At 45.2% G+C, this 12,413-nt stretch overlaps 4 protein-coding genes across 4 annotated transcripts; 2 read left to right on the plus strand and 2 right to left on the minus strand.

Annotated features, from left to right (window-relative positions):
- Window positions 1–62: 62 nt before the first annotated feature.
- On the plus strand, window positions 63–242 carry PAAG_04163 (hypothetical protein; the record flags this gene model as incomplete). Its single annotated transcript, XM_015845187.1, has 1 exon — window positions 63–242. One exon carries the CDS (start codon window positions 63–65, stop codon window positions 240–242), a length of 180 nt encoding a protein of 59 aa, XP_015699413.1.
- Window positions 243–3,526: 3,284 nt separating this feature from the next.
- PAAG_04164 (superoxide dismutase) lies at window positions 3,527–4,606 on the minus strand (the record flags this gene model as incomplete). The annotated part of the gene is made up of 4 exons (XM_002793846.2): window positions 3,527–3,682; window positions 3,812–3,963; window positions 4,054–4,233; window positions 4,594–4,606. The coding sequence occupies 4 exons, from the start codon at window positions 4,604–4,606 to the stop codon at window positions 3,527–3,529; spliced, it is 501 nt and encodes a 166-aa protein (XP_002793892.2).
- Window positions 4,607–6,290: 1,684 nt separating this feature from the next.
- Window positions 6,291–8,534, plus strand: PAAG_04165 (hypothetical protein; the record flags this gene model as incomplete). The annotated part of the gene is made up of 4 exons (XM_002793847.2): window positions 6,291–6,541; window positions 6,590–6,665; window positions 6,854–7,882; window positions 7,956–8,534. 4 exons carry the CDS (start codon window positions 6,291–6,293, stop codon window positions 8,532–8,534), a joined length of 1,935 nt encoding a protein of 644 aa, XP_002793893.1.
- A 1,182-nt stretch (window positions 8,535–9,716) lies between these two features.
- On the minus strand, window positions 9,717–11,203 carry PAAG_04166 (transaldolase; the record flags this gene model as incomplete). The annotated part of the gene is made up of 7 exons (XM_002793848.2): window positions 9,717–9,953; window positions 10,031–10,414; window positions 10,488–10,652; window positions 10,736–10,854; window positions 10,943–10,954; window positions 11,044–11,062; window positions 11,165–11,203. The coding sequence occupies 7 exons, from the start codon at window positions 11,201–11,203 to the stop codon at window positions 9,717–9,719; spliced, it is 975 nt and encodes a 324-aa protein (XP_002793894.1).
- Window positions 11,204–12,413: the final 1,210 nt, after the last annotated feature.

The raw sequence follows: 12,413 nt of genomic DNA on the forward strand, positions 1-12,413 counted from the left end.
CATCAAATGCTCCACGCCTAACCTCGATAAATGAACCGCAGCAACCATATTAACGAGCAAAAATGTCCAGGAAGTCAAAAATTGGGTCTGACGGTGCAGCAGTGGAACCACCAGAGGTCAGGACGAGAGTCAAAAAACCCAACCGCCAACCATCTGAAGAAACAGGTCTGTGTGTTCAGTGCACGGAAGATATCAGCCAATCCATGGCTGTGGCGCATCCAAGAAGACCGCATGCTTATTAGTTCTTAATTTGAATTGGCAAAAAAAAAATCAAGACCAGCACCATTTGGGCGGGTTCCAGGGTCAGATCAAGCCCATAATATTAATAACGTAGTGTACGACAGCCTTGCATAATCTGGATGCCTGGGTCACCGATAATAAATTACTAGTTGTTTCTCTTAAAGCTGCCCAGAACTGATTCCGAGGTCCGCGCCTTAAATTTTGATTTGGAGGGGGAGCTCCAAGCTCCCGTTGAGTGGATGGGGGATCGACGGGTCAACTTGTTTTTCTCAAGAGGCTGTGGCTTGATCGTCCTATCAATGGCAGCATCGATACGGAGCACTATTGACAACGTAATTCGTCTGTGTCCTGCAACTTATTGGGAGCGCGCAAAAACTTCCCTGTATTGCTCTTTCATTCGGACTGATCCGCATTCTCAGTCAAAATCCACTTTCCCTCATAATAATAAAGTAAAACTCCTTTCCGCAGACAAATCAAGAGCGCGTCATCTGCTCCATTTGTCTGTCTCAACAATGTTACAAAGTTGATTTTGTGTTGATGTTGCAATAGACCCTATCTGAGACCCAGAGAGACAATACAACTTTAGAAACGCTCCTAGATGGTGCCTGAGTAGGCGACAACAATCAAACAGCTGGGTGTAAGCAGCTAAGCCCAAGGTACTGTAGTGGCGAAGCTGCAAGGGTCCTTGCGAAACATGCCCGACGTTCAGCAGTAATTAGATGCAGAAAACCGTATGATGCTTTCTCAGTGCCACTGAGATTACATAAAGCGTAACTACGTTTAACTAAGTTAGTTAACTAGTTAGTTAGTAAACTAGTACAACTTATTTCACCACTTCCTTGGCCACTTTGTACCATCCACACTAATTTAGTATGAGAGACTACCTCTAGGCAAGCAAGACAAACACAACTAGGTAATTCCCCATACTAAAATTGGTGTGGTATTACGAAGTGGCCGAGTAAATGGTGAAATACGTCGTGGAAAATCCCTTCAAAAGGGCGACGAACTAATTGGGTATAGCCTGGCCCTGGCTCTTCGTTTCGATTCTGCATCTCAAAAGTCATGACACATTATATGTCGTTGGATTTCCCAAAACTTGCTCTGGTTCTCTCTGGTCAGAGGGTGAAGAAAGTTCAGGAATGATTCTGGGCTGCTAGATGATTATCATAGTGTGATAAAACATGCTCTCCAATGTTTTCATGCATTGAACGATTACCTTAGCGCGGCAAGATATCCGGACAAAAGTCCAATGTTGAAACTATGAAACCGGAACATTAGATATTGCTGAGCACAGCACCCCTTCGCGAATCGGGAGATTAAACTCTCTTGGTTCTGGATTTATCGCATAGCCACGTTAGTTTTTTTTTTTTTCGACTCCACAAGTATAAAAAAGTCGTGGATGACAAGGGTTTCCATATTTGGATAGATAGAGAATATATGATTTCTAAATGGAACTGTGCTGATGCGCATCTTCCTCTGGGACATGATCATGATAAACTGAATATAATACGGAAGACACATAAAAGGCAGGCAATATATGATATGGTATCATCTCCGCATAGTTGGATCACGCATAGGCGCGGCCACCGGTTCCGTGTGGAAGATTTCGCAGTCTATCATTCGTGCAGTGGTCTTGAACAGTAAAACCAACCGATCAAGCTAATAATACGATTCCAAATGGGCCTCCGGTGCGGTCAACGAGATAAACCTGGGAGTAGGTTAGCCTATGCAAATACCAAATAATACTCCAGATTAACATCAAGATAGTTCCATCTGCTGTTCTTGGCCCTCCGAATGACTTTTAACGGGGTAGGCAGAAATCCACTGACTGCGGAGGCGGGGATCAATCGAAGAAGAGATATGTATGCAGCTTTGAGCCATCCAGTTTGGAAAAAGATCAATGTTGATTTTTCTTGTGGTTGTTTCTCCGACTTAATGGGCTTCAACCGGGATGCGTTAACTTATGATTTAGGTTCCGAATGGTCCGTTTCAACTCAACTTGCCTGACCACAACAAGCTTATTTTAACTTCAAACCACTTGGACATTTTTTTGCAATGCTGCCACTGGCGGCTCCAGGGAGTGGTCTCCATTGTGTCAGAACAAGAGACGGCTAATATCCCATACAGATGAGTTGAGACCTAGAAGCATGATGATTAGTGATCCGCTCCCTTGCAAAGCGACTTTAGAAGCAACTATTATCAGACACCTTCGCAGGTTTGAATTGTCGACATCCATCTCCTTCGCTTCAGTCTGTGGGCCAAACAAACGTGGATGTGTGTATTAGACTTGTGAGATTTCAAATGGTATGGTGAATGTACCCAAGTGGCCTGAATTGATACTATCAAACTTGGAAGCTGTCTTGAATTGTGTTATACATAACGTTGCCTGCGGGTGTTCGACTTCAGCCTTGTTGCGGACTGCTGCAACGAAAATGACAACACCAGTTGCGTATATAGAATGATAGTATTTTGTCGAATTTCTCCATTTTCCAAGCCCCAACCAACAAAGTTGCTTCGTGACTGGGCGCCGGGGAATTAGGGTGCCTTATGAACTTTCTGCATGTTTGATCTCCTTGCTGCCGTCTTCTTCTCGCGACAGGCAACTTCGGCCCCATACTGCGAACCACTGGCTAACTAGTCCTGACCACACCAGCCCCAACGTTTTCACGGACCCCCAAATTCAAGCTTTGGATCTAGATGAAACTCAAAGCGTTCTTAGACCTCCATTGGATGCAAGCAATATTAGGAAATTGATCACTATTAGTAACAATATTACTGCAGTTTTGCGTGTTGGGTGGGGGTTTCTTATGTCACCATTCCCTTTCTGAAACCTTTTTCACTCTGGCGCGTTTTCCCCGTTGCTGGCAATACCAACGTTGGGAGATAACAAAGCTCGGGTGCTTAAACTTTCAGTGGGACTTTTTTCTTTAAAAAAAAAGGGGGGGAGCAGAACTAGATCTTAAGTGGAGGGTCCACAGGGCAATCTTAATATTCGTGAGGTGAATTTGAATTTTCAACTAATACAAGAGGCGGGAAGCGTCCAATCATCACTAGCAATTCTCTATCGAGATACGAATAGAATTAGAATTAATGCACAGTGATTGTTTCATCCAACCAGACGTGGGGAATAGTTAAAGTATGCTTTTTAGGGACCTCCTCTTTCCATTTGGCAGTTTAGGTTAGAATTAATTAATTCCCCTAGTTCCGTCGTTTCCTTCCTGACATGAACATCGTTTTGAGGTTATTTATGCAGAAATACCAATAACACCTGGAAACCAACATCGAATTAGTTCAAGATCCCATACACATGTCTATCCGCAAAGAACTGGGAGATAAGATACATACCACAGGCGGGGCGGGGACCAGCGTTGCCGGTCTTTTTGGATTCTTCGTTTCCACCCCTTCCAAGGTCATCAGTGCCAGCGTGGACGACGACAGTGCGCTGTTGAAAGCAAAAGCAATTGCTGGTTAGTATATCTATTCACCATTTTACTTATTTATATATATATATATATATACATATATATTTGATCTGCCCGGTATGGAAATCTGGTATAGTGGCTTGACTTACTCCAAGCACACTGTGTTCGCCAATGAGCTTGATGAAGATATCCTCCATGGTGCCAGAAGCATTTCCCTGAGCGTCAGTGGTAATGTTTCCTAGGTCTCCAACATGGCGCTCAGCATCGGAGGGAGAACCGTGGGTTTTGCCGAACGGGTTGACTATTGGTGTAGCCGAAATTAGCTTTTGGAAAAGTGGATTTATAGATTCATGCATCCGGTGGAGAGCAAAGGGAAGCAAATGGCACCTACAGTGAGGGCCGGCAGATGTGCAGCCATTGGTATTGTCACCAAACTGGTGGATGTGAAAGCCGCGAAGGGCATTTGGGTCGTTGCCAGAAAGGTTGTATGTGATGACGGTTGTGGAAGACTCCGAAGCCTGCTCGAAGACTACAGTGCCCTTGACATTGGAGTCACCTCGGAGAACAGCGACTGTCAAGGAGAAGGCCCCGTTTGGAGGTTAATGAGTCAACTTTATTGTAGAGAGAGCCAAAGAAAGAGAAAGGAAGAAAGAAAAAAAACAAAAAAAAAAAAAAAAACAAAAGGGAGCGCATGGCTGAAACCACAGGAATGAGGGCATGGGTTCTGCTTGGGAAATATGCTCATCAGGGCGTGATCCAGATAACTGTTTCTGGTCTGGAACCAAAGGACCTTGGATGAAAATGCAAGACTGTTCGATCAGATGATTGGGTTGGATTCTAATGGATGGATGGCAGAGCGCCAGGTCCAGTAGCCAGAGTGAATGGCGGAATGAATAGCCGAGCACAAAGAAATGTAAACAAGACAACCTACCGGCCTTGACCATTTTGGCAAAATAGTAGATGGTATCGGAAATTGGAAAGGATATCGGTTGGCTGTGAGAGAGAAGGAGACGGTTGATGAGAAGATGGAGAGTTAAGAAGAATTGGCCTCGGAGAAAATCACACCCCGCCCCCCAACAACGACTCGTTAACTAACTAAGCGGTGGTTTGTTGAGGTCACACAGGCCCGGGAAGGTGAGGGGCATAGCTGACTCATCCCCCGCCCTCCCGAGATCCCGGACGAGGAACGACGGTGGGATGACGTAACTAGTTCCACGTGCTATGCTTTATCAGCACCCAGGCCTTGGCAAGCCGACTGAGTCAAACGCTCTTGGATGAAAACAACAACCTCCAAGAACGTCTGCAGACTTCAACGCTCCACTCAACCTGCTGTCTGTCTGTGTCTGCTCTGTTGTTATATACATATTTTGCAGAGCCATTCGAGTTTGGAATAAAGCACAGCAATGCTGATCCATGCCCGCATGCCGGAAACATCCATCTTGGATCCATTTGAAGATATTTTGAGCTACATCTCGGCCGATCACACCTTGGTTTGACCAAGTCCTGCTTCAATGCATGCTCGAGACACTCTGTCACCAGGCCCCTAAGGCACCTCTGTGCAGAAGTGGAACACTTTCCGAAATGGAAATAGTTACTGGTTGACAGCTGACTCATTTGGAGGTTCCCAGGCCCTTCCCAGGTCCCAGCTTTGAAGTATGCATGATGTTTCCATGGTGCAAATGTTTGGCACTATGTGGGTTTTATCAATTTCGTCTCATGTGACTGTGAGTTCATAGGTTGAGATGAAGAATGAATTGGGGCGCAAACATCCCCTGTGGCGGGAAACCAAGCCCCGCGCCCTAGTGAGAAGTTTTCAAATCAACAAACCATTTTTTTAAATTTAAATGCGGATAGATTTGATTTGATTTTTTTTTGGATTTTGATTTTTTTCTCCATTCAATTCTCTATATTTGGGATGACGAGAAAACACCATGCACGTCAAATTCGTATTTAATATCACCAATAACGTGGTCTGATCGTGATGACTCCTTCAAAGGCCAGAATACGACCGCCGTGTTGCTAGGGACATCTTGTTTGTAACAAACCTTCGTGCCACTGTGTCACAATGATAGCTTTTGATGCAAATAAGGCCAAAAGCTCTGATGAGGACAACACATAGTTATTATTATCATGATTCTCATACCCCTTCTGGGCACATTACATCATTTATTGCCACGATCAGGCAGAAACGATTTCGATGTTTATCGCGATGTGTTTTGCGCCCGATATGATGAGAATTTCTCCAATTGACGGTTCCACGAAGTGGCTCAAGGCTGGTGTTGGGATACCGTAACATCCCTGCAGTTGGGGAACAATAGGATTTTTCCTTCCGGTTTTTCTCAGCGGGGTTGTTGAATCCTGCGATTGGCTGGCATCTCCCCCCGACCTTGGGTCGATTTGAAGAGAATGACATCCGCGAGATTGATGCGCTGATGGATAACTACCCGCCCAGGTGGAATTGCCTGCACACACCAAACCAACAAAATTGCCTTAGTTCCCCCCTTATATTTAACTTTTGCGCTTATCCCAGTACTGCTAGACTGATTCTTACCCCTCTTGTTTCTATTACATCGATTCCTTGGGAATCTTTCGCTTTTGTCAACATCTTCTATCTTTGTGCTTTCCGAAATGAGTGAGTTTGACTCTCCTCAGGTCTTAGACTGGGAGGACGACCTGCCAGACAATGTTTGTTTTCGCCTCCCGGGCTTTACACTCCCCCTTAACTGGGAACCAACACCGTCGGGCACGCCCGGTTCAACGCCGCGTGCCAGCATTGATGGAAGACCGTCAGGGCTTCGTATCCTTCACATCCAAGGCATCCCGCGCGGGAGATTCCCCAGCGCATTGAGCTATCAGGATGCTCTTGATGATACCTTGAGGTAATGGCATTTCCCTGTTGGGGGGGGAGACAGTTGTTGACTTGGCAGATACCCAGCCTTAACGATTCGAGAGAATAAGATGGTCCATATTATGAATGAGATCACAGATAGACTTAACTGGAATGTAAAGGTTGTAGTTTTTCTGTTCACTGACATTTCTCGGATGTTAACACACCCAAAAATCATTTTTTGTGAGATATATTTCGTCATGATCTTGTCTTTCAATACCTGTGCCACCCATCCGCCCCAGCCTCTCCTAGCCATTAGTTGGGATTACACAATGGACAAATCCTTATTTATTTTTACTATTAGGTATCCGACGATGGCGTTGTTGATAAGTGGCACAAGGAAATGCTGTCAGGAGAATATGGCATTTCTGAAGCCATGGCGAAGTGGGTAATTGATGAACTTCGTTACAAAACAAGGATTTTCCACGAATATGGGCTTGTGGATGTATTCAATGGAGGAGTGGTAAAATCCGACACTGCTGTACCGATATCTGTCAACCAGTCGTTGAGAACGGGGGTTCGCAAACTTGAAGATGTGCCCGAGAATCTCAAGGATTATCATCCTTCAACAGATAAAAAGGTCCTCGGTCTAGTTCACCCATCGCTTTTCCCCCTGGTGTATGGCCGGTCACGTATCTTAAAGGAGAAGATATTAGGACTTGATGATTGCATTCCCAGCAGCGGCCTAGGAGAAACACTTCCAGTTCCGCGTAGCAAATACACGGTGTTTGACGAAAAGCTGGATAGCCATTCCGGATGGGCAGGTAAATTTTGGGAAGATAGGATATACAGTCAAAAGTTCCAATGGCTACCTTGTAATGTTACATTTTTTGACGAGAAGGGCTCTTATCTCTCCTTGGATCCTAAGGACCCATCCAAAGTTGCCGCAACATCTGTTGCTCCGCCTTGTCGGATAACAAGCTACATCAACAACCTCCACCCTAACAAACATCGAGATTTATACGGAACGATTGAGCAGGTGGTTTCCCGAGCAATACCGTTATGGAATAGAACTTTGTCGTCTCTGAGCGCCGAATACACTCGACGGATTAACTACGATATATGCATCAAGGAAAGCTCGCACAGATCCCCCGGTCAAGATGGAGATGGATTCAAAAAACCGAAACGATCAGTGACCAAATCGGGATACGTATTACCCGAACCTAGAAGGTTTGGGCCGACAATGACACCGTCACTGTCCCCTGGGTCAGTTGATCTAAAAAAGCAATACGGCAACACCGGTTTTCAAGTGATAGTAAAACTTGAAAATATCCATCTTACCCCCGAGAAACCCAAATATGACGGCGTCTCCTGGCATGTTGAGGGTCAGCTTGTAAGTTCTATCTAAACAGAATCCCAGGTAGGGCATCCAACATCTACCGGCATCAATTCCTCACACACTACAGAATGAACACATCTGCGCAACCGCCCTCTACTACTACGATAACCACAACATCACAACTAGCTACATCAGCTTCCGTCAACAATGCGATACGAACCCACACATTAAAGACACCCGCGGTGAAGACCCAAACACATTCCTCCCTGAAATCTTCGGCAAACAGACCTTATCCTCCGCCACCCAAATCCCCGGTAGCGTCCAGTGCTCCGAAGGCCGCCTCCTAACCTTCCCCAACACGCTTCAGCACCGTGTGGAACCCTTCGAGCTGGTCGATAAGACACGACCAGGTCACTGTAAGATCCTCTCCCTTTTCCTTGTGGACCCGCACATCCGCATCATTTCGACAGCAAATATTCCCCCGCAGCGCCGCGATTGGTGGACAGAGCATCTCGAGTCGACGGGGGCGTTGAAGAAGTTACCGAAGGAGTTGGTGGATATGGTTTTTGGCAGTGATATCAATTTTCCGTTTAGCATGGAGGAGGCTAAGCGGTTGCGAGTGGAATTGATGTCGGAAATGGCGGCCAGGGCTACAGAGCAGGATAGTCATTTTAGGTATAGGGAGTTTTCGGTTGTTAAGCGGTAGATCGGGCATGTCGGTTTTGGGTACTGGAATTTTGCTCATGGTGCTTCAATTTTGCTGCAAATGGCCCTTTTTTTCCCCCCCCCTCGCTGTGTAGCTAAGTGCGTTTGAGCAGTGTTGTTTATCTTTCGGTTCCTTTGATTTAACCTTCTTCAGGATACTAATTAATTACTGCTTGTGTCATTTACGCGCGCTCACTACTTGCCAGACGAAGCAGACGGGAATATATGGACGACAGAGACAGGAGTTAGGATTATATACCTATTGGTAGTTGGCAATTTGTTAGATAGCAGGTCTATGGAATATTCTGTTCTACCTCCTTGCAAGGATGTTTGCCTTTGCCTTGTGCATTAACTATACTACCTAAGGATGTTCAAAATGATCGCATTCCTCTCATCCCTGCCCCTTTCCTGAGGAAGATGTGTGCAACCACAAAGACACGGAAGAACCGCCTCCCACACCGCCTCCTACATCTCCCTCTAGTATTTACCAGAGCCTTCTTTTATTCAGCTCTCCGTTCTCGGGTCCTTTCCCGCTTCAACTCCTCTGGGAAAAAGTGTGTGTTTGAATTGTCCCTCGTTCTTCAAATACCTTCATAAAAATTCTCCGTGAGCTGGCGAGATAGTAGCTCAAACTAGAGATCGGTGAAGGAGGTGGAAAGGATGGGCTAGAGAGGGGAGGAATGGTGAGAGAGAGGAACAGTTAACGCCATGTACGTAAGTGGAAAAGGTGTATCCAGGTAGCTATCTATCATGGTATAGGGACAGTAACTGCGGAGTTGGAAGGAGATAAGAGTCAAATTCTGCTGGGTAGTTCTCCATATACAGGATAACTTCAGATGCAAATCTCAACACGTACCAGGGTGGATAGCTAATTACCTGCGTAAATTTTGCATTGTAATAATAATAATGATAATAAAAAATCCGATGTCAATTTTTACTTTGCCCCTGCGCATTAAAAAGGAATAAGCCATAAACGGTACCCAAACCCCCAAAATTGCCGTTCGTGGAAATCGTTTTATGTTATTTCGGATATTAAGAATAATGCAAATTGAAAAGACGACACAGAAGCCACTGCTCAATTTATAGCCAACGTGGAATCTTGATGTCATTTGGGAAACAATTTCTCAGTTTTTTTCTTTTCCTTTGGCTATATATGGTATCATTGTCACTCGTCAAAGATTAATTATGCGGCAATCTTCTCTTTAAGAATCTTTTTTAGCGTGACTGCATCAGCAGCGAATTTGGAGATGCCCTCCCGCAGCTTCTCGACGGCCATTTGATCTTCGTTGAAGTCGAAACGGAAGAGAGCCTCGTCATTGATGTAGGTGCGCTTGGGAATATCAAGGGCAGCAGCCTTGGATGCGTCGAGTTTCTTGGGAACAGGGGCGGTGGAGTTGTACAGTTCTTCGAGGAGGTTGGGCTAGCAGATGTCAGTCATCACGCTTATTCTTGGGGGTAGATGTTTATATGTAACGAGAGGGGGTTAAGATGACGTACCGAAATGGTCAGATAGTCGCATCCAGCCAATTCGGTGATTTCTCCAGCGTTTCGAAAAGAGGCACCCATGACAATAGTCTTGTATCCGTGCTTCTTGTAGTAGTTGAAGATGCTCTGCACGCTTTTCACACCAGGGTCTTCCTCGGGGGTGAAATCTTTCTTCATGGCAGCTTTGTACCAGTCGAGGATTCGGCCAACGAAGGGGGAGATGAGGAAGGCACCAGCTTCAGCAGCAGCAATGGCCTGGACTAGAGAGAACATCAATGTCAAGTTACAGTTAACGCCATGTTGTGATTGGAGGATATGAGCTGCTTGGATGCCCTCCCATGTCGAGGCGACCTTGATCAGAATTCGCTCCTTGGGAATGCCAACGGATTTGTAAAGCTATTTTTGCATGTGTCAATAAGGTGAACATTGAAACTAATTAAGAGATTGTTGACCATATAGACATGTATACCTCGATGATGTGAAGAGCCTTGTTGACGGAAGCTTTGGTATCAAAGGAGAAGCGCGCATCGACTTCAGTCGAGACTTTGCCGGGGATTATCTGCAAGATCTCCTTGCCAAACTCAACCAGAAGCCGATCGAGACTGGCATCAACTTTCTCTTCAAGAGTCTTGCCCTATATTTATTTTCCATCCCTATCAGCTCTTCCAGCTCTGAGCATTTAGACACATCACCCTACGTGGGATTCTCGCCACGTACTTGTACCTTCCCATACTCAATTGCAGAATCAATCAACTTGGCGTACTCTGGTTTCTTCGAAGCGGCAAGGATCAGTGAAGGATTGGTAGTCGCATCCTGAGGCTTGTACTTGTCGATAGCTGTTTCAAGACGTCAGAGCAAAGGTCCATGGCTCCTGGAAAGGGGCAGATATTGTCAAAAACCAAAAAGCAGGGTGGTGACACATACTTGCAAAGTCACCTAGATTGCGGGAAATTCTATATCAGCTATTATTCCATGGCTTCAGTTGAATTTAACAGAGAAGATTGGAGATTGAGATGACGGCATACCAGAATCGCAGACGACGGTCTGTACAGCAGTGCATAGAGGACAAAGTCAGTTTCCACGCAGTCTCTTCAATCATCTGTCTAGAACTTGTGGGAATAAACAGAGTGGCGATAAGCAACTCACCGTGCCAGTGGCCTTTAACTGATCGAGGGCGGAAGGCATGGTTGATGAGGAGTATGTGTATATATGATTGGAGAGAGATGGATGGAAGTTGAAGGTATATCAAGAGAGAGATGGAGATGTGTGTAGACCGGTCTTCTAATAAACCGGCTAAAAGAATCCAGACAGATTAATTTATCCGACAGTTGTAGGTGTAATAAAGAAAAAAAAAAAAAAAAAACGAATCTTGTAGTTGAATAATTAGTCTCAAGTATGTGGCGGTTCTGCGATCGGTTGCAATGGTGGGGCAACGGGGACCGAGTACCTGTGACTTATATTTGCTGAGGCCATCGGCAGGGATACAAGTACCTAGTACACTCCATCCACCCAGTTCACACGGTCGACACTTCCGGCACGTGACCTATTTTCCACCCGTATATAAGTCGTTCTCGTAGTTTGCTAGCAACCTTTGCAATCAATCAAGCTTGCCATTCTGTCAACTGTCAATTCCGGGTTTAGGACAAAATGACAAAGATTGAGGTCAGGATTGAGAGACATATATTCAAACACTCAGGGTCTGGAGTTACAAGCAGTTATAGAGAATATACAATTTTACACTGTAAGCTACCCATGTATGCCGTCCCGAGTCTAGTACAATGACACAAGAAAATACGGATCCTTTGGAATTTTCTTTAGATATCTTCACCACCATAGCCTGTGGAACGGCTGTCAGGAAAAGGGTCGAGGGAAAAGAGACGAATAAAAGCACCAGGCAGAGTAACCTTGCACAATGACAAATCATCTCCTTTGCCATTTGGCTATTCTGCTATTCTGTGGCTGCTGCTGAGGTTGTGCCGAATTAATTGGAACATCGCAAGTGGGTGTGGGTTAAGTTTGCCTTTATTTTATACCTGATTGTTGTTGTCCAGTGCATTGCATTATATCCTAGTCCAAGAATGCTTTCCAGAACTGGCTTCTTTCTCCCCCTCGATTTGTTACATCATTGCACTGGGAAAAGGATACCCGTTCCAAACGTAGATCCGGCGTGTGAAAGGAAAACGAACGAGGGTGGGGGTGGATTGAATGTCAAAACATAACCCCCCACTTGAGAAGAGCAATGAACAATGGCAGGTATAAGGAAGAAGTGGGAACATTGATACTTTGGAGTAAATCACCACAAGTAAACGAGGAGAAAAATGTGGAGAGAAAAAAGTAGGGAAAAAAAAAAACAGTATATATACATTCCCACAGAGCCTGTAAATACCATAACTTT

The sequence above is a fragment of the Paracoccidioides lutzii genome, assembly GCF_000150705.2.
Source record: "Paracoccidioides lutzii Pb01 unplaced genomic scaffold supercont2.10, whole genome shotgun sequence".
In the NCBI taxonomy this organism is placed as follows: Eukaryota; Fungi; Ascomycota; class Eurotiomycetes; order Onygenales; family Ajellomycetaceae; genus Paracoccidioides; species Paracoccidioides lutzii.